Below are 21060 nucleotides of genomic sequence, written 5' to 3'. Positions count from 1 at the left end.
TGAAACATACATAGACAACTTACCTCTTGCATATACTTAGTAATATATTTTATTTTGATAGCATCAATCTGTTATTAACCTTCTGCTTTTTTAATGTACCTCTTACTCAGTGATCCTGACCAGGGTTCTAAAGAAATATTTCAAAGTAGAATCTCTAAAATTGCATGAATATTTTGACATGTAAAAGCCTTTCAAAAAAAAAAATCTGTAATCCAAACATTATTCTCCTGTCAATAATGACCACCTTCAAGTTTCATTATCAGACTGTCTAATTGAGTGCAATAAAGGCTCTCATTTAAAAACAGCTAATTAAACAAACAAACATGAACAGACGAATGAACAGTAAAAAAAATAACCACTTTAGGCATGATGATCAGTAACTGATTCAATGATATCTATGATTCATCAAATATATTGGCCTTCCACTTTCTTTGTCTCCATGATACCAGTGATCTGTTTCTTTGCTCCAATTTAGTCATAGATTCTTATGAACACACCCTTGGTTTGTCAACTCTCATATAACCACTACTGTTGAAAACTACTTCAAGCATCTTACTCTCTGTCTACCACCTCCCACTCCAGCAATTTTTCATCCTGATAGAGATCTACAATGCATTCATACTAGCGACATCTTCTTAGTATCAGTTTGCCTTAATTTTCTCACACATCCCTTACCAATGTACATATCATGGGACCTCAATATTATCAGTCCTGTGTTTATGCCTTTTGCATTGCAACACCTCAAACTTAGTGGCTTAAAACAATAATAATCATTTAATCTATCTTATGCTTTTTTTTTTTAAGTCAGGAATTTGGGACCATATTTGTAGCGCAGTTTTAGCTCCTGATTTCTCAGGAGGTTGCAATAAAATATTGGCTGCGTCTATTGTCATTTGATGACTCGAATAGGAATATTGAACTGGATAGGAAGATCCAGTTCCAATAGCATCTTATTCACATAGATTTCATATGTACAGTGTGGATGATGAATGGGTGCTACTTAGTTGGCTTTTCTGCAAGACACTGCTTGGAAAAGTAAGAAATCCAAAACAACCAGACAAAGATGGAAACTCCAACATCTTTATGACCTAGCCTTGGAAGTAATACACCATCACTTCCATCATATTTTAATCATCATACAAGCTACTGTGAGCCATCTGGGGATCTAGAAAGCACAAAACTAGTAGGCGTCAAAAAAATTATACTTCACAAAGGGATGATATATGGTAGCTACAATGTAATTTATCAACAAAGAAGAAATGATGAATGTAAACTCAATTAATTTCATGAGGCCATTGTACCACTTCTAAAACTAAGGTCTCAATACAACAAGAACACCCATTAAAGACTCTTTCCAATGTTCATTCATGATCCAGAGCTTAAAGCTAGAATATCTAACATAGTAGATTTATATATCAAAAACAATTCTCAGAAAGATAATTCATAATCTTTAAATGTTATTTTATTGCCAATGTTAAAATATCAGGAAAATTGATTTTTGGTGTACAGTTCTATGAATTGTAACATGTGAGTGGATCATGCAACCACTACTGAAAGCAGGATGAGGAACTGTTGCATCACCACAAAACTCAATTGTGCTATCTCTACATAGTAACAACCTTCCCCATCACCAAACCCTGTCAAACATTGATCAACTTTCTATCACTATAATTAATCTTTTTGAAAATGTCATCTAAAGGAAATCATACAGAATTTTACCTTTTGGGACTAACTTTTTTCACTTAGTCTAATGACTGAGATTTATCTAACTTGTGTGCCCATGTCTTTTTAATGCTCAATAGTATTCCATAATATAGATATATGCCAATATGTTTATCTGTTTAAATATATTTGGGTTGTTTTCAGTTTTGACACACAGAGCTACTATAAGCATTCATGTGTATATTCTGTCTCAACACATTTTCTCTTCTTTAGGGCATTGGATCACTAGGTTACATGGTAAATAAATGTTTATAAGAAGCTACAAAATTGTTTTTCAGCATAGCTGTCCCACACTACATTTCCACCAGAAATATATGAGAGTTCCAGTTACTCTACACCCCCTCCACCGATTGTGCTTTTAATTAGCATTTTCCTAATGGTAAGTTATGTCGATCATATTTTCTTGTGATTATCTGACCTTTTTGGTAAAATATCGGTTCAAGAAAGTTGCCCATTTTTAAGTTGGGCTGTTTGTTTCCATCAGGTAAAATTTTGAAAGAGCTTTATTTATATTTGATACAGGCCTTGCTGGATATTTTCTCCAGTCTACAGATGATTTTTTAAAAAACTTCCTTAAGAGTGCCTTTTGAAGAGAACACATTTCTAATCTTCGTGAAAGCCAATAAATCATTTTAAAGACTGTTTTATTGGTGTCATGTTTAAGAATTTTTTTGCCTAACCCAAGGTAATTAATATTTCCTACTATGTTTTCTTCCAAAATTCCAGTAGTTTTGCAATTCATATTTAGACATGACCTATTTTGATAAAAGATTGGTAAAGATGCAAAGTTTATATCAGGATTTTTTTTCTTCACATGTCTGCCCAATTTTTATGCAACTTGTTGGAAAATTCATCCTTTTCCATCAAATTGGCTTTGCGCCATTGTTAAAAACAAATTAAACATGTGTATGTAGATCCTTTCCTTGAGTATTCTATTCCATTGATTCTATTCCATTGATTTTTATGTATTCCACCCCATTCTGTCAATACCACAGTGTCTTGATTACTGTAGCTATATAATAAATCTTGAAATGATAGACTGATTTCTTCAACTTTATGCTCCCTTTCAGAATTGTTTGGCGATACTAAATTATGTGTATTTTCATATAAAGTTAGCATCACCTTGTTCATACCTCTAAAAATAACTGCTAGGATTTTTATAGAAATTTCATTAAATCTATAGACTAAATTGAGAAGAGCTGACAGGTTTAATATACTGAGTCTCCTAAATCATGAATGTAGTATTTTTCTCTGCTATGCTTTCTTTTATCAATGTTTCACAATTTTTACTATACAGGTCTTTCACAGATTCTGTTAGAGCTATACCTAAGTATTTTGTATTTTGGAGTTATTGTAAACTGTATGTTTATATAGTTAGTCTCTAATTGTCCAATCCTAATATATAAAAATACAATTTGTTTTTGTTGACTTTGTATCCTATCTATGGAATCACTTATTTATCTAGAGTTGTTTTTTTTTTTTTAATTAGGGAGAATCTTCTATGTAGACAATAATGCCTTCTGTGAATGAGAACAATTTTACCTTTTCTTTTCTAATCTGTATAACCTATTTCTTTTTCTTGCCTTATTGCACTGGCAAGGACTTTCAATATGATGCTGAACTGAATTGATTAAATTGACTTTTTTTTAACTGAAGGAAAGGGAAGTATTGAATCTTTACTATGATTACAATGTTAGATACACTGTTTTTTAGATGCCCTTTATCAGCAAGAAGCAGTTCCATTTTGTTCCTCATTTGCTAAGAATTTTTTTAAAAATCAGGAATGAATGTTAAATTAGGCTTAACATTTTTCTGTATCAATTGATATGATCATGTGGATTTTCTTCTTTAATCTCTTAACATGGTGAATTAAGCTATTTTAAAAGTATTAAACCAATCCTATGCTCCTGAGATAAATTTTACTTAATATATATGAATTATCATCTAGTATTTTGCAGAAAATATTTGCATGAGGGCTTTTGACTAAAGTTTTATTGTCTTATACTGTTTACTTGGTTTTGTAGTAAGGATAATGTTGGAATTACGAAAAAGTTACAATGCATTCCCTCTTCTTATATTTTCTGAAAAATACTATGTAGAATTGATGATGATTTTTCTTTAAATGTTCAATAAAATTTACCACTGGCACTATCTGTATATTTCTTTTTCAGAAAGTTTTAAACTACAAATATAATTTATTTACTAGTTACAGGATTATTCATATTATCTACTTCATGTTGAATGAGTTTGGAAAGTTCATACTTTTTGAAGAATTGATCCAGTTTATCTAAGTTGCCAAATTTTTTCTAAATTATAAAATATATGCAGGAAAAGTTGTTCATAGTATTCTTTTATCCTCTTTTTTTATATTTGCAGAGTCTGTAATGATGTATCCTCTTTTATTCCTATTATTTAACGTTTATTCTTCTCTTTTTTAATCTTTTAGTGTTGATAGAGATTTAGAAATCTATTGGTTCATTCAAAGAACAAGATTCTGATTTTATTAATTTCTGTATGGTTATCTGTTTTCAAATGTATTGACGTATGCTCTTATAAATATATTACTATATATTTCACACATATATATTAATTTCATCAGCTTGCTTTGGATTTATTCTGCTAATGTTTTTATAATTTCTACTTCAGCCCAGTGGATGGTAGATAAAAATAATAGTGTTTTCCACAGATTTAGAGATACTTTTAATAGTGTTCTTCTTCCCCAAACAACCCGTTATCGTTTACTTTTCAGAATCTTGAATGGCTGAATTTTATCCAGAATTTTTAGCTGCATTTAGTGTGAGAGACAGTGGTGTGTACTTACCTAGAACAGGATTATGTATGTATGTATACGTATGTATATATACATGAATTTACATGTACATATATACTACACACACATATATGTAACCAATATACATATATATACATGTTTATGTGTTATTCAATGGTAATAGAAAAATTGATATTAATATTTTATAAGAGGATTATAACTTAATATCTATGTACTCATACATCAATTAAGCCAATATTAAAGCCCTGAATACTTCATCTGTCAAATCTCTAAGTTAATAACTGAGATGTTTGAATATTCATGATAAAATAAACTTCTGGATTCTTAAAAGCAAAAGGCCTTGAACTTGACATACATCTCTCTAAATGATTTCATGTAATTCCCTGAAGGGCTAAAGTCAATGACTAAAACACTTGCCTCTATTATCAATGATCTCAAGGATCCTCACATTACAATAAAGAACATTAAGGTTAAGAATTCATTTAATATGTTAAATGTCTCCAACTGCTTTTAACCTCATAGAAAAATCACTAATAATTTAAGGGATCTAGTTATAACCTATGTCTCTATACATTTTGAAGAATCATGAGTAACCAAACTTTCTATCATTCAAATATTTTTCATGCCTGGTGCAGTGGCTCAAGCCTGTAATTCCAGCACTTTGGGAGGCCGAGGTGAGAGGACTGAATGAGTCCATGGGTTTGAGAACAGCCTGGGCAACTTGGTCAGACTTCAACTATACAATAAAATTTTTTTTAAAAATTAGCCAGGCAAGGTAACACATGTTTTTATTTCCTGCTACTTGGAAGACTGAGGCGGAAGGAGTGCCTGAGCCCAGCATGTTGATGCTGGAATGGCCATGAGTGTGCCACTGCACTCCAGCCTGGGAGATTGAGTAAGACTCCAAATCACAAAATATATATATATGTTTCATTTCTAAAATATAATCTCTGCACCTTCCACATATATCTGTTAATAGCTGTAATTCCCATTTTCCCATTTAGATCCCAATAAATAACACAGATTCTACTATGTGTGTGTGTGTATGTATATTTTAGTAATTTGTGACTTATTATAATTTCCTTTTTGTGTGTTTTCCTTCATTCATGTATACATTCATTGAGCACCTGCAAGCAACACTCTAGTTCAGGAAATACAAATATAAACAAATAATTTTTTTTAAATAGCAACATAAATAATAAATATTTAGAAAGAAACTAACAAGCTGCTATGGAGGAAGTCAGTGTAGCATGGGAAAAGAGGTACTGGCTTGAGAGGACGTGGGAGACTAGCAAGTCCAAGGAGTAGACAGACGCTCCAGAACAGTCTTGGTGGCTGTTATGTTTCTTAATGACAAGGACTTGGGATAACTTAGAATTAAAGGGGTTTCCTATTTTTACCAACCTCTCTGGATATGCAAAAAACTCAAGTTGTTGTATGAAGCATTAGCTAATGTATTTGAGAAAAAAAAGTCCTTAGATAAGAGAAATAAAGAAAATACAGATGCTGTTTAGAATGAGAAGTGTAAAATACCTCTGACTTAGGACGTAGGCGGACTGAATGAGCCAAAAAAGAAGAAAAGTGTAGAAGCTTGGAGAAGCATATTATTTGAAGTTCTGGATCAACATGCAGTTGTCTGAGTTAATTGGAGGCTGAACTGCAAGTGTGAGGATAGCTGATTTCCTAATCATATACTACAGTTAACTGCATTGCAAATTCTGATGCCATTAGTGGTATGTAGACTCACAACACCCTCTCTACCTTCAGCACATGACATCCTAAAACACTGAACCTCCTTTAGTGCACGCTGGAGTGACCAATTAGAGAGATCACTTTCAGATTTTTGCAGCAATAGTAATTCTATCCACTTATGCTGACAGCTCTACATCTCAATTTCCAGCCTAAACCAGTTCCTGAAATTTTGTAAACCAGTCTATGGATGCCTGTGCCATCTTCAATATATCTTTAAAAAAATTGATCAACATTTTCCCCAAACTACTCTATCTTTTGAACTTTTCAATTTTCACAATGTATTGTTTAAAACATAGTTCACCTTTTTTTCCCTAATTCTCAAACAAATATGTAAAGTCATGTGTGGCAGAGACTTCCATTTGCATGCCTAATAACCTTTTTCTCCTAATTCTCATTAAGAGAACTCTGCTTTTGTTTATTGGCAACCATGTGTCTTGCTGAAAAACCACATTTGCTATCCTCCCTTGTAGATTTGGTGTCTTTGTATATAAGTTTTAGAAAATGAGGTGCAAAAATAAGTTTGTTGAATAGAGTCTAATAGAAAAACTCCTTAAATAAGGAGAGAGAGTTGCTGATTTGCTTGGTATTTGATTTTTGCCCTTCTCCTTCCTCTTATATGGGATGTAAACACAATGGAAAGAGATTCAGAAGACATCTTGTAAATATGTGGTGACAAGGCTTGAAAAAAGAAGCCAAGGCCCTTGATGTATTATACTGCCAAATTATCAGTCCTCAAGCACATAGCTTCAGAATTCCCATTAGAAAGTCATTAGTGTTAAGCTTTGTTGCTACTAGCCAAGCACAACTTCTAACTCATGCAAGTAAGTATTATTATTGCTGTATTTTAGTACTGGAGTCTTGAATCTCACAGTTGGCAGTTGGTGGACCCAACGTTGAGAACCATGACTATCTGAGTCATCTTTTCAGTACAGCACATTGCCTATAAGTGAACTTTTGGATTGTGCCCCTATGATTCAGCTTCTTTTTAGTTTTTCTCTCTTCTATGTAAGCTCCTGACCAGTCAAATGCCAGAATGGTCATCGTCCTCACTCCCTAACGGCAGTTAGGGCTACTACTCCAAAGGGGGGAAGGAGACAGGAGAAAGCTAGAGAAAGCCTAAGTAGGCAGACAGGCGAGTACTCTGGTAACAAAGTAGTAAACTCCTTGCAAGCTTCTCAGGCTCAGCATTGGTAAATTAGCTCCCTGCAAGCCTCTCAAGTTAGAGCTCAAGTACTCACTTTTGGGATCGAAAAGCAACCAATCAGCTCACTATTAGGCTCCTACCTCCTGCTGATTGGTCCTTAACACTGACCAGTGAGAACAGCTACAGCTCACAGCTAGTGCTAACCATCGCCTTGGACTTAGGGCTATATAAGCACCAAGTTTTTGGCCCCAGATGGGCAGTCCCTCCGGGCTTCTTCCCACTGTGGGAGCTTCTCTGTCCTCTCAATAAATCATGCTTTTGCACTTAAAAAAACAAAATGTATGTATTACTTGATGAATGAAAATATGCCTATTTCCATTTCTGTGCCTTTCCTCACGTGGGTCATTCTGCATTCCTTTCTAATTATTTTAGTTCTGGTATTTTTTGGAGATGAAACACAAGCACTAACACAGCACGCCATTCCAATTACATCGGCAGTCATGCCTTTTGAAGAAGGCCTGCAGTATGAGAGATTTGTGGAGTTTACCAAATGCTCCTTGTGCTGCTACATCACCAGGAACCAAAGACTGGGAATTAAGACAATATTTCTAGCTATGACCCTGCCACTAACCTACTGTATTAATCGGGGCTTTTCATTCACCACTTGTACTTTTCTGTATCTTCATTTGTAAAATGAAAAAGTTTCACAAGGTGATTTCTCATCTCCAGATTCAAAAATGGATTTTTTTTGAAAAATAAGTTTTCATATAAGATCTCTTCTACAGCAAGATAACAAGAGGGCTGGGACTACATCTTACTCAGCTGTGAGTCTTCAGTGTTCTCTGCACACTGTAACAAAACGAGTAAGTGCCAGTTACTGTCATTGTTGCTATTTGGTAAGCTAGAGAGATCGATTTCATTCTTATCACCAGGTATCAACTTGCATGTCAGTGTTCACAAACAGAATGTGTAGGTGGGTGTGCTAGATTAACACAGATATATCAACTATACTCCCAAAACAGTGAAAGATAATATAATGAATAATCATGGATACATTTAAACAATAGAAATAGCTCAATCATTTGAATTGAAGTTTTAATCTATTATAAAGTGTATGTAAAGTTTGTGTATGTATATGTTTTTGTGTGTGTACTGCTATAAGAATCACACAGGTTTGATATAGACTTCCTTAAAATCCTGGAACCACATATGTGCTGTGTGGCCAGGCACATGTTAATTTATGATATAGAAACAATAACACTTGCCTTACAGGGATTTAATGAGAAGTAAATTACTTTAAAATAAACTATTGAGTTCCATACTTAATGACAGCAGATACCCCATTTGTATCCTGATAATCAAAATGCCCAGAACATCTTGGGTAAGAGATATTCACATGTAGCCAGACAGACAAAAAAGCTCTTCAGGAAATATAAATCTTAACCAGAGAGGGTTGGAATTGATTCTGTCCAGTTTCTACATTGTGAAGAGACTGCTCATTCTTGCTACTCATATTTCTAGAGGAATCTTATTGCTCTCTTTTCTGAAGATTGGCTTTCAATTTTTCTTTTGATTCTGTGTACTATACCCAATTGTTTAATAAAATATTTTTTTCAGTTAACTGTGGCCATTTTATGCTGAATGCAATCAAAGAATGTTAACAGACCAGTGCAAGATAAATATTAGCACACTAATCTTTTAACCCCATGTATAACTCTCTATGATTTATACCAAGAAGGCTGTGATTTTTTTTTTATTCCTCTATTAATCTGACTTTTCAACAAGTATTAGATATGAAAAATACTGTGAGGAACAAATTAAGAAAAATGTAATTGTCAATAAATTCATTCTACCTGGAGTCTTTTAAAAAGCTAACTCGGATGTTCTTTGCTAAGAGCAGAGTTCTAATTCTAGAGCAATGTATGGGAAAATGGCTCAATAAAATAAGGCATTTCTTACTTAACTCTATGAAAATTATCTCTGGGCAGTAATTACACTTGTCTAACAAGAACATGTTTTATGTTTTCACCATACCTGAACTCATATTTTCTTTTTTTTTTTTCATTTGTAATGGTAGTTATGTGGAAATGAGTAGCATTTTGAAATTGAGCCCAGTGCATATTCTCATGGAATTGATATCTGCTACTTTTTTTTTTTCTTTTTGAGTTGGAGTCTCACTTCGTCGCCCAGACTGGAGTGCAGTGGCCGCTCCCGGCCACCGCAGCCTCGACCTGCTGGGCTCTGGTGATCCTTATGCCTCAGCCTTCCAAGTAGCTGGAACTACAGGTGCGCGCTACCACGACCGGCTAGTTTTTGATTTATTGTAGAGATGAAGTCTCGCCAAGTTGTCCAGGTGGGTCTCGAACCCACGGGCTCACGCCTCCCAAAGCCCTGGGATTACAGGCTGAGCCATCGAGCCCGGCAATATCTGCTACTTTTAAAATAGACAATTTTACTGATAGTATTATTTTTCTGTATGTTACGAGCTTGCTAACTTTCTTATAAAACTCAGCTATTCACAAATATTTTAGATTTAATATATACAAAAACAAGCATGCATACAAGCTACTTAAAAAACATACACTGAATTATTCAAATGCCACAAATGTGTTCATACTAGTCATTCTATACAATGTCATTTCTGATACTATTTTATCTGAGAATATACAATACCAGGAATTCTGAAAATGCCTTTAGGTAAATATTATCCAAGCATCTTTGAACATAAATATAAACACATTTCTAACATTAAATTGTTAGAAATGCTGAAAATGATGACTATTACTTTTTATTTGCCTGTCTTTTCATTTGATCTTATTTGCAATAATATCATGTTTCAACTTTTTGACTATTTTTAGCATAGGGACTTTGGGCTTGCTGTGCTGTCTACAAAAATGAATTTGCTGATTTCATAATTTAGCACTACACTCTTAGGATACAACTGAATAAAACATAAACATACTTTGCATGATGTTTTCTTGGCTTCTCCAAATCCTGCCATCTCTCAAAGCTCTGCTTTCACAATCATTCCTTCAAATGAAGTCTCATGGCCAGTTAACTTTGAGTGATTATTATTTATCTCACAATTTGCCATGTTACAGTGCTGGCATTTTTTCCCCTCATATTGTTTAACTTTTATAGGATCTTATTACTTCATCCAGATTGTAAGTTCCTTAAGGTTAGAGGAAATGTTTTATTTATCTTTGTTTTCCTATCAGCATTCTCCCTAGTGTCTTACACAAAGCAGGTTCTTAATAAATGCATGTTGAGTCATTGATCACTCTGCCAATGCTGACATGAGAGATGAGTCTAGAATTCTCTAGACTCAATGCTGTTTTTACAGTTTTTACCATCTTAGATGAGAAACATGGAAGTGAAGTTTCTATTACTCAGAAACATGATCAGAATCAGGAGACCACAATCTGCCTTCCAAGTTCAATAGATGAAGTTTGATGTTTAGTATTCAAGGTCAAAATTTACATGAAAGGGTAAAAAACTACTTAAAAAAATAAGAAACCAGAAATGTGCTTTCCCTCAACTAGTCATTTTTTTCTTACGAAAACAAAGTTTTACAGTTTTAGATTCTATAGGATTTCATTTCCAAAGAAGGTGATGATCTAGGTTAGCTATCTGGGGAGTAGACAAAGTATTAAAAAGATAGTAGCATTCATAATGGTGTTATATTCTGGCCAATTACTGGACTTCAAGATTTTTAATTTTTTTCTACTTATGATACCCATACTTGTAAAAGGTGCAAGATTTATATAATCTGAAGAGAAACCAAAGTGTGCTGACTATTATACTTATTAACACCAAAATGACAGGGCTCTGATAGTGGTATAAGTGTCCCAGTCTCATTTGAAGGAAAGGGTAGATGCATAGAGAGGAATTATGCAGAGTCTTTGTTGGTGCTTCGGTAGAGCGGTTAAAAATCTAAAAAATGTTGAGGAAGAAAGGATCATATCAAAAGAGAATCTCAATGTTGCCTTGTTGGAGGGAAGTAAATTTTTTTTCTTCTAATTTTAATATCTTGCATCATCCATCAGAAAATATTACAGATATAAATGGCATATGCTATATTGCAGTATTATATGACAGAGAATGTTAATAAATTCAAAACTAATTATCCAATTGTGCACACTGTTTTACATGTCAAACATTATTGGCCTAATTTTAGACCATTATAATTAAACAAATACTACTCTTTCATTCTTCAAAGAACTATAGTATTTCTAAAGGTATAGAAGCACAAATCTCACAATTGTTAAGACTCAAGTTCCAACTCAACCTGGAGACTCATCTGTCCTCGTACTTCAAATGACTGTTATTTACCCACCCACTAGTATATGTTGAAGGGAAATTTACATTTTGGTAGTCACGTGAGTGCTCAATGCAAACATGTTTATATTTTTTAAAACTATGTAACTTTATCTATTACTAAATATGTGAGTACAAAACTATCTGCAAGATAGATTGCCAATATGGTTGCATACAAAACACTACATCTCTTTTACTGACTTTATTGACCTCAAAATAAAAATGGCATGAAAGCACCATCATCTCCAATAAGAGCAGAGTGGAATGATAATTCTTGGCAATATTTAAGTCATCATTCACAGTTTAAAAACATCATTTACTTTCCCGTTCTTATTTAATCATCAGAAATTTTACCTTTGTCCTGGCTCAAACAAAAACTTATAAAGTTAGGTGACATCTCCTGGGCCATTCAAAATAGCAGTGCTGAGAAAAGAACTAATCTTCCAGAAGATGCACAAAAGTAAACATATACTCATCAAACTGTAAAATGAGGCAAATGTCCTTTTAAAGGATATTATAAATGGATAGGAAAAGATAAATAGGTGAGAGACAAATTTCTAAAAAATATAAGCTATGAAAATAATTGTGCTGACCTTCTGAAAATAGTGTAAAATAAATGTTTTAAGTATGCTAATATTAAACATAAGTGAAGAAATGAATTCTAAAAACAGCAAAAGAAATATTCACACAAACAAAATAACATTTTAGATCACTTGGAACAAAGTCTGTCTATTTCTCCATTTGTAAGATAATGATGTAAGCTAGTACTAACCTGAAATTTAAGGTCACCTTCATTACTTTTAAGACACTGAAAATGAGGTAAAAATAAGGTTCTGCTCAGCTAGTCTTTCACTGATGAATGCCACAGAGATCTTGACCTCCAAAATCAACAGAGTTCAGCCTTTGACAAGTTCTACTTCTGTGCTTCAGAGAACAGACCTAGAACTTATTTATCCCTCTCTACTCACTTCTCACTCACTCTCTCAAGTCATAACCCATTTAAACCTATTCTTTCTTTTTGTTCCTCAAATTATTATATAATACTATTGGTATTGTTTTCAAACAAAATATTATAAAAAGTGAAATATTTTCTCTGAAAGGTTTCAACAGGATGACAACAAAGGAGAGAGTAAAGAAAAAAATTAAAACAAGATAAAAATACAAATGCAATCATTAAAAATGTTCAAAAAATCCTTTCTTTTATGTATTGTATTTGTTTTTAGAAATGAGGTCTTGCTATGTTGCCCAGGTTGGAGTGCAATGGCTATTCAAAGGTGCTATTATTGTACACTTGCAGTCTTAAACCCCTGTCTCAAGCAATCGTCCCACCACTGCCTTCCAAGTAGCTGAGACTACTACATCAGGCTCCCTCATTCATCTTAGTACTAAATTATGATATATATTAATGTATCTCTGTCTTTCTTAATATCCCCACCTTCATTAAAGCAGATATCTCTTCATTCAATTAAATGATTTTAACAACATTCAAACTATCCTAAGTAGCTAGTCTATGTCTACACTTGTGGTGTGGTTGATAGCTCCCGAGGACAGGAGATTTAAGCATTTTACAAAGAGAGGGAATGCTATAACAAAATTCAAATTCAAGTGTGCGAAAGACAGTATGACTTGGTAGGTGGAGCTGAACTGAAGTCAGCAACCTTTTTTTGAAAATGAAGGGTGGACTATTACAGGAAAGGCTTATTATATTTGGTATATTTGTGAATCACTGATATCCCAGTGCACAGAAGTATATATATATACTTTAAAAAAAAAATTTGGATGGATTTGGAGTCACTCATACTCAGTGATTTATCACAGAAACATAGAAGATTATATTTTTACAACTGGTTTATGATCATCACTTTAAAAGTGTATACCCATCTATATATGCTGAACTTGTATAGGTACAAAAATAAAAAGTGTGATTTCATTTTTTTGATAACTAGTACCCTCCACCAATTCTTTATTAGGTCTATTAATGTCAGGCAAAAGGAAAGAAAAGGAGGGGACTAACTATATGTATCATTTAAATCCAAAATTCTACAGATAGTTTATAAGCTGAACATATCTGAATTTAAAACAATCATTGATTCTTTTTTTTTTACATTATAGTCTTTGTAATCAAAGTAAAACCTTTACGTTGAAAGTAGACTTACTTACAAACACAAATTAAGACATACAATACAATTCACATTCTCTCTTAAGTGTAGTGTATGCATAATATTAACAAAAAAATTAGGACCACACACACAGACTCGTGCATACACAGAGACACACATGTAGATCTCAGATTATAAATTATAGGTAAAAAGGACAAAACAAAATGTTGACATACTTTGAAATGCTTACATATCATCTTTTTGTTAGTCCTAACAAGATTAACTGGCTATAAGGATGTGTCTGGTCTAGATATAAGACTATTTGTAATAGTCCTTATGTATAGATAAGGTATTATTTTATTTTATGAGTGGAAAAATAAATTAATAGACATGTACTGTTCAAGTAGACCAACATAAAAAAATGATTTGTTTAAAAATTAATGCCCAATTTAAGTTGTTGATACAATTATTTTTATTTGTAACATATCCAATTATCCTACAACTAAAACATGCCTTATTTCCTGTTTGAACACAATTTGCTTTGAAAGAGATTCAGGATAATTTGTTGAATAGGAGCATCAGCTATGGCTTGTGAATAATAATGAATGCCTAAAATTATGGCTACATAATTTAGCAGGTGACATTGTATGTATAATCAGGTGACATTGTTAAATTAATAAAATGTGTTCTTATCTTGTTTCTCTCCTGCTGCTGTGACTTGAGACATATACAAAACAGGTTTCTATTTGTTATGAAAAAAATAAACCATAATTTAAGACATGAGTTGTGAAAAGAGGTACATTGAGGCAACATCGTACAGATGATGAGTAAATGAGCCTTTACCTCACAGGGCTATTGGAAGAATCTGGGTCATGAGCTGCCACAGTGCCAATGATATTTCCAACTTGCGTAGCTTCTGATACCTCCATGGGGTACAATGGTGAAGAAAACACAGGCGGCTCATCGACATCTTCCACAATTATCTTCACGGTGGTCGTGTCGCTGAATGGCCCCAAGCTTACAAAACGAGGGTCGGCATCTTTATTTGCAGCTTCTATCCGTAGTGTGTAACTTGTTTTGGCTTCAAAATCCAGTTCCTGTAAAGAAAGTTATTAGAAAAATTAAATTACCAATTAAACAGTCAGCAAAGCAGAGCCTTTTCATTTATGAATGTCAATAAGCATAGAAAGGACTCTGCCATGAAAATGCACCATCAGCATTCAAATATAATAAACAATTATGCCAATCAGAATCCTTGCTGCTTTTCTGGCTCATAAAAAATGGTAAGTGCTTTTGAACCAACTTAATCCACTCAGCATGGACAGATGCAAGTCTTTAGAATATTATTTGAAAGAAAACTGATCAGATTGAAAAATCTGCTCCAATAGGGACATCAATGTAATATTCTTCAGCCATGTAATTTAACTGCACGATTCAGGGGTACACATTAAACGGAAGAAAAACATAAGTTTTCATTGAATTTCTCAATTAAAATGTCAGTGGTTTGGGGGACTACATAAGAATTCTGGCCCAGCTCGGTGGCTCAGCCTGTAATCCCGCACTTTGGGAGGCTGAGGTAAGTGAATTGCCTGAGTCTGCAGGTTTGAGACCCGCCTGGGCAACTTGGCGAGTCCTCATCTCTACAATAAATCAAAAATTAGCCGGGCGTGGTAGCGCACATCTGTAGTTCCAGCTACTTGGAAGGCTGAGGCAGAAGGATCGCTGGAGCCCAGCAGGTCAAGGCTGTGATGGCCAGCCAGGAGGGTGCCACTGCCATCCAGCCTGGGTGACAGAGTGAGACTCTAACTCAACAACAACAACAAAAAAAGAATTCTGAGCTTTCGGATACTCAAAATACGTTTTTGGTGGCAGCCACGCCATACTGAGGCTGTTCAATCTGAAAACATAGCCAATTTGTGATGAAGCGCCTATCATTTCTACCTTCAGTATTCCTTCATCAAAATACATGATAAGCCTCTTTATTTTGAAAGGTTAACAGTTATATTTTAGAATCTTTATTCTGTATCTCATTTCCAAGTGGATTAACATGCTAAAATTTTCTACAAAGATAGTGACCAAGTCAAATCTCATAGGAGCTTAAACAAGTTTTGAGGTCAATTAAATGTTGCACTTGTGAAACAAAAGAATCAAGAATCTGTGAAATAAAAGAATCAAGAATCATATACAAACACGTAGAGGTTGCTTGTGATAATAACATGCTTCTTATGCTTTAATGAATACAGAGAGTAACAGTGTTTTATGACTTTCAATTCTAATTCCAACTCCAAAATTTGTCCTCAAATATTCCTTACATTTAACTATATAAAAGAGAAAGAATTAAAAATAGTAAAGACTAAAATAATTTCAAATATAACACATACTGTACTTAGTGGTCAGTATTTAACAAAATAAAATTTTAAAAATGAGTTAATACATAATATTGAGGATCATATTTCAAATCACTCACTATATATGTGGCATATGGGTGTGCACATGTGTAGGTGTATATATTCCAAACCATCTCAAAAAAGTTGCTGCTGATCAAAATACATAGAAAAATGTGGTTGTATAAATATAAAATAAGATATATATACATGCTATACTATATATAATGTATAGCATACCATACATAATGCATATATACTACTTATTTTACATAAAATATAGCGTACATATATACATATGCACATTATATTTTAACTCTATTATATAAAGTAAAAAGTGACCCATGGCTAATCCCTGGTTAATACAAGGAAAAAATATGTAAATCAGTACATAAAATAGGTTAACAATATCTAGGCAAGAGATCACTTATTGAAATGCTCATTTTATATCTGTCTAGTTTATTAGATTGTAAGTCCAGACTATTTTGTACATCACTATTATTTTCCGTACCTATTATATTTTTGGCACATAGAAGAGTACTGATACATTCTTAAGCTTCTTTTTCTTGAATCAGAACAAGAAAAACAAAAACAACAACAAAATAAAAACTGGAACACAGATACTAAGCTTTCAAGAGCCGTAAAACTGAACTATACTTTTGACTCAAAGAATCTTGATGGCCAAAGGGAGAGATGGAAGAAGAAACATAACCAGATATATTGTTTTCCTTGACCATAAAAAAAAAAAAAAAATTCACAGAATTGCTTCAGGGGAAAAAAAAAAAGAGTATTAATTCTTACTTGAGGTTTCATATGAAAATATTGGAGTCCAAGTAAACAGTGCCATAGCATCACCTTAACAAATTCTGTGATATTTCCATAAGGCTACCGTTTTTGTTTTTTATCTAACTGGGTTTAGTCAAATGGTGGTCAATCAAAGGTGAGAATCAGAACTAGCTGGGGAATTTTCTGAATTATGCCTGACCCTTTCTAAGAGGATGTTGATCCAGCAGGTGCAGAATGAGGCAAAAGTATATACATTTTTTGGAAGGCTCATCAGATAATTCTAATGTGAATCCTCTTTTTAAGATACCTGGCCTAGTCATTAAAATTTTCTTGGGCCTATCTATGAAATCCGATATTATTCTGGGAACTTCTGAAAATAAATCAAAAGTGTTCTTATTTACCTAAAAGCATTTACTGAGAAACCAAAACACGCTTGTAAGTAGTTTGGATATAGCCTTCTCAGTTTGTTCTCATATTCTTTATAGAAATGACTAACTACATGAGAAATATTATGAGTCTATGTGTAATAGAACATGCTTAAAAATCTCACTTGTCATCTCCATTCAGATCAATGCAAAACCACAACAACCTTTAAGATATTCATTCAGGTTTACACATTAGCAGAAGGGATACCAAGTACCTCCATATTCAAGTAAAAGTTTGTCTCACTTATGAAAGAATAACTTAAGATTTACTACAGAAATGAGTGCAATTATTTTTATAGCAACTTGTTTCATTAAATGTGTCTGAAAGGCAGAAACATGAGGTACGAACATCTGGATGCTATGAAGTCATGAAGAAACACAAAATTATGCATGATGATTGGTTGCCTAAAAGCTATTATGAAAATAAAGCAATAAAAGAATTCATATGAAAGGCTATGAATCAAGATCACAGACAAAAGGAATTGTTATACAAAATTATTTTCAAAGCATATCAGAATAAGCCAGAGATCTAGTCTTCAAAAAGTGGAGTCCTGTGATGAATAGGACATTTTAAGAAAACGTTTTTCAATAAAATTTTAATTTTCATTTGTCTTTTCCATTACTAATTACTATGTAAGTAATACAGGCCATTATTATTAGATGTAATTATAGGATTATAGTTGAAGGAATGTAAAATAACAACTGAGGAAAGACACAGAAGAAGAAAAAGAAAAAAGAAAAGTTATGTCTAAATAGATTCTTTACAGCGTTTGAAACTAAATATAAGTGGAGAACGCATATAACTAGAAATTTAACCAAAAACTATTCACACTGTAGCCCACAATATGAAGTAGTAAGAAAGAATGCTAATACCCTGAAATCAAATTTGGGTCATACAGGCCCAAATTAGTGAAGTCATAGAGTCATTCTGAGACCTCTAGGACATGCTTTTTCATTGGTCAAGTGACATGTCAGAGACACGAAAATAAAGAAGCACCTTGATTGGTATTTTTGTCCCCAAGGTATTAAAAGGGTTCTCTAAATTTTTGGTCATCAAGTACGATGGAAGAAAAAGAATTACAACAAAGGCAAGGGTCAACATACTTCTTCTGTAAAGTGCCAGAAAGTAAATATTAGACCGTGCAGGACATATGTTCTCTGCCTTGTGTAAATGAGTGATCATGGTTGCTTGTAAATAACAATTCATTTACAGGCATTGAGATTTAAAATTCATGTATTTTCCATCATTTAAAAACATAAAACCATCCTTAGCCCATGGACTGAACTAAAATAGACAGGCGGTTGTTTGGGAGCCAAAATGGTAAGGCTAAAATTCCAGGCCTTTCATGATCGGCATCCAGAACACTTAATCTTTTCTAATATGAATTACTTGCAGCTCCTTCTTTTTGCATATAACTTTGTCATTCCTCTTATTGAAATCTTTTAGAGACCATCACTTTCTTTATAAATGTTTCCATGATCCCCTTATCTAAGTAATAATGAAACTATATTGAGAGGTAACTCCAATCAAAAAGTTGTACACACTACAAACAAAAAGTATACATACATCTTTAATAAGCCTTTAAAAAAATGCAAGATTATATTTGTCTTGAACTGAATATTTGTGCCCCTCCCCCAAAAAAACAAATGTGTATGTGTATGTTGAAATCCTAACTGCCAGCTGATGATACGAGGAAGTGGAGCAAGTGAGTTGTGATTTAGTTGTCAGTGTCCTCAGAGAGCTTCCCCACCCTTTCTGCCATGTGAATACACAGTGAGAATATGGTCCTCTATGGACGAGAAAGAGGATCCTCACCAGAAGTTAGATCTACCTTGAATTGAGACTCCCCAGCCTCCAGAATTGTGAGGGGTCAGGCATGGTGGTTCATACCTGTAATCTCAGCACTTTGGGAGGCTGAGGCAGGAGGATTGCTTGAGCCTAGGAGTTTGAGACAAGCCTAGGCAACATAGCAAGATCTTATCTCTACAACAAATGTTTTAAAAATAGCTGGATGTAGTGGTCAACTCCTGTAGTTCTAGCTACTCGGTAGGCTGAGGCAGCAGTATAGTCAGAGCCCAAGAGTTCAAGGTGAACTGTGATTTTGCCACTGTACAGCAGCTTGGTCTACAGAGTTGGACCCTGACTCAATTTAAAAAAAAAGTTTTTTCATTAAAAAACAACTACTGAATGATATTTTGTCACATAGCCCCAAAACAGACTAAAGAGTGTTATTAATTGATGCGAAAACCAAATAGTACAGAGTTCTAGCGAAAGTTCAAAAAGTTCATGTTTAAGGGGCAAAGACATTATGTGACTTCATGGTCATATATGTCCGCCACCTGTTCTCTTTCTGCCCCAACAAGCAGGCATTCTTCAAGCTTCAAGAGCAACTAGAGACTTATACTATCTGACATTATCGTGTCTAGAAACTTACCTCCCTCATCAACCACGTAGAGTTGTTTAAATTATTCAGAAACATATATAGCAACTAGAAGAGTGACTGACACAGTAATCACTTTGTAAATATTTGCTTATTACTAGTATACTATTATCAGTAGTATCATTATTTACAGAGCAAATGAAAAGTAAAAACTATGTCTTTCTTATCTGTGTTTCCTCTCTGGTCCCTTAGACTTTGTCTTCAGCAAAGCCAGGTTATAATATTGAATTTTTAAAATAAAATGACTGTCACAAATTCTGGAGTCTTAAGAGTTCTCTCTGTCATTTTTAGCTTTTTCAATACTAAAACTTAAGTTAAAATATAGTCATGAATTCATTTCACAAAATCATTACACTGCATTTTCTTTTTAAATATAGCTTCATTTCTGGTCTATAGCCAAATAAACGCTCATTAAGCTTAATGACCTCCTTTCAGATCTTGTACCTTTGGCCAGTGCTGTTGTTGATGTTTCAGGAACTGATCCAAGTTAAATTCTTCTGAAGTTCTCAGTTCTGTTCTCTTTAACCATAGCATGGTACCATCAGGGCTGGTTAGCATATGTATGCATGTACATCTCTACGTATTTAATGCCTTATGTTTAATGTTGATTTTGTTCAAAAGTTCTATGACTGTTTGTCATTTTTAAAAGCATTTTTTCCCCTAGAGATTCCAGCTGTTTTATAGATCAAAGTATATTCTGGTGCTTTCAATATCCTCTCTACTTCTTGATCAAATAAATATAAATCTTTTTTTTCTAGACAAATGGGTTTAAATGAGACCATACCTATGGAAAAAAATCCTTAATTGCAACTTTTTAATAACTTTACTCTAAATAAAATAGACACACAGAACTTTAAAAGTGATCTACAACTTCGGATGAATAATTAAACAAAATGATAAGAGTTCCAAAGTTATTCCCTAAGTACTTTCCAAAAGCAAAATACATTCTCTTTATTATGCACAACTGCATTACTGTCATTATTTTCTTATTTTCCTGGGTTGTGACCAAGAGGGACTTAACATTCTCCAGCTTGAGTAAATTTAAAGAGGTTTTTCCTACTCTAGGCTCCTGACCTCTCTTTTCTTAGAGCATTTACTTTAGAAATCTTGTAATCGTAAACTCTTTCTCTGTCCCTTTGAGATGTAAATCTTTTTTAAAAGCTTCTTGCCACATTTACAACTCAGGAATGTCTTCTTCA

At 33.6% G+C, this 21060-nt stretch overlaps 1 protein-coding gene across 1 annotated transcript in view; it reads right to left on the bottom strand.

The window, feature by feature from the left end:
• The window catches only part of CDH7 (cadherin 7), a 117784-nt gene that overhangs the window by 15399 nt on the left and 81325 nt on the right, over positions 1-21060 (bottom strand). Inside the window, exon 7 of the mRNA XM_008066663.2 lies at positions 14669-14922. Coding sequence (XP_008064854.1) covers positions 14669-14922 — 254 coding nt within the window. The remainder of the gene's footprint in view (positions 1-14668; positions 14923-21060) is intronic.

This window comes from Carlito syrichta, unplaced genomic scaffold, assembly GCF_000164805.1.
Source record: "Carlito syrichta isolate Samal-C Ts95f unplaced genomic scaffold, Tarsius_syrichta-2.0.1 Scaffold309078, whole genome shotgun sequence".
NCBI classification, from domain to species: Eukaryota; Metazoa; Chordata; class Mammalia; order Primates; family Tarsiidae; genus Carlito; species Carlito syrichta.
Note: the sequence above shows the minus strand (reverse complement) of the source record. Positions and strands in the feature narration are given on the sequence as shown.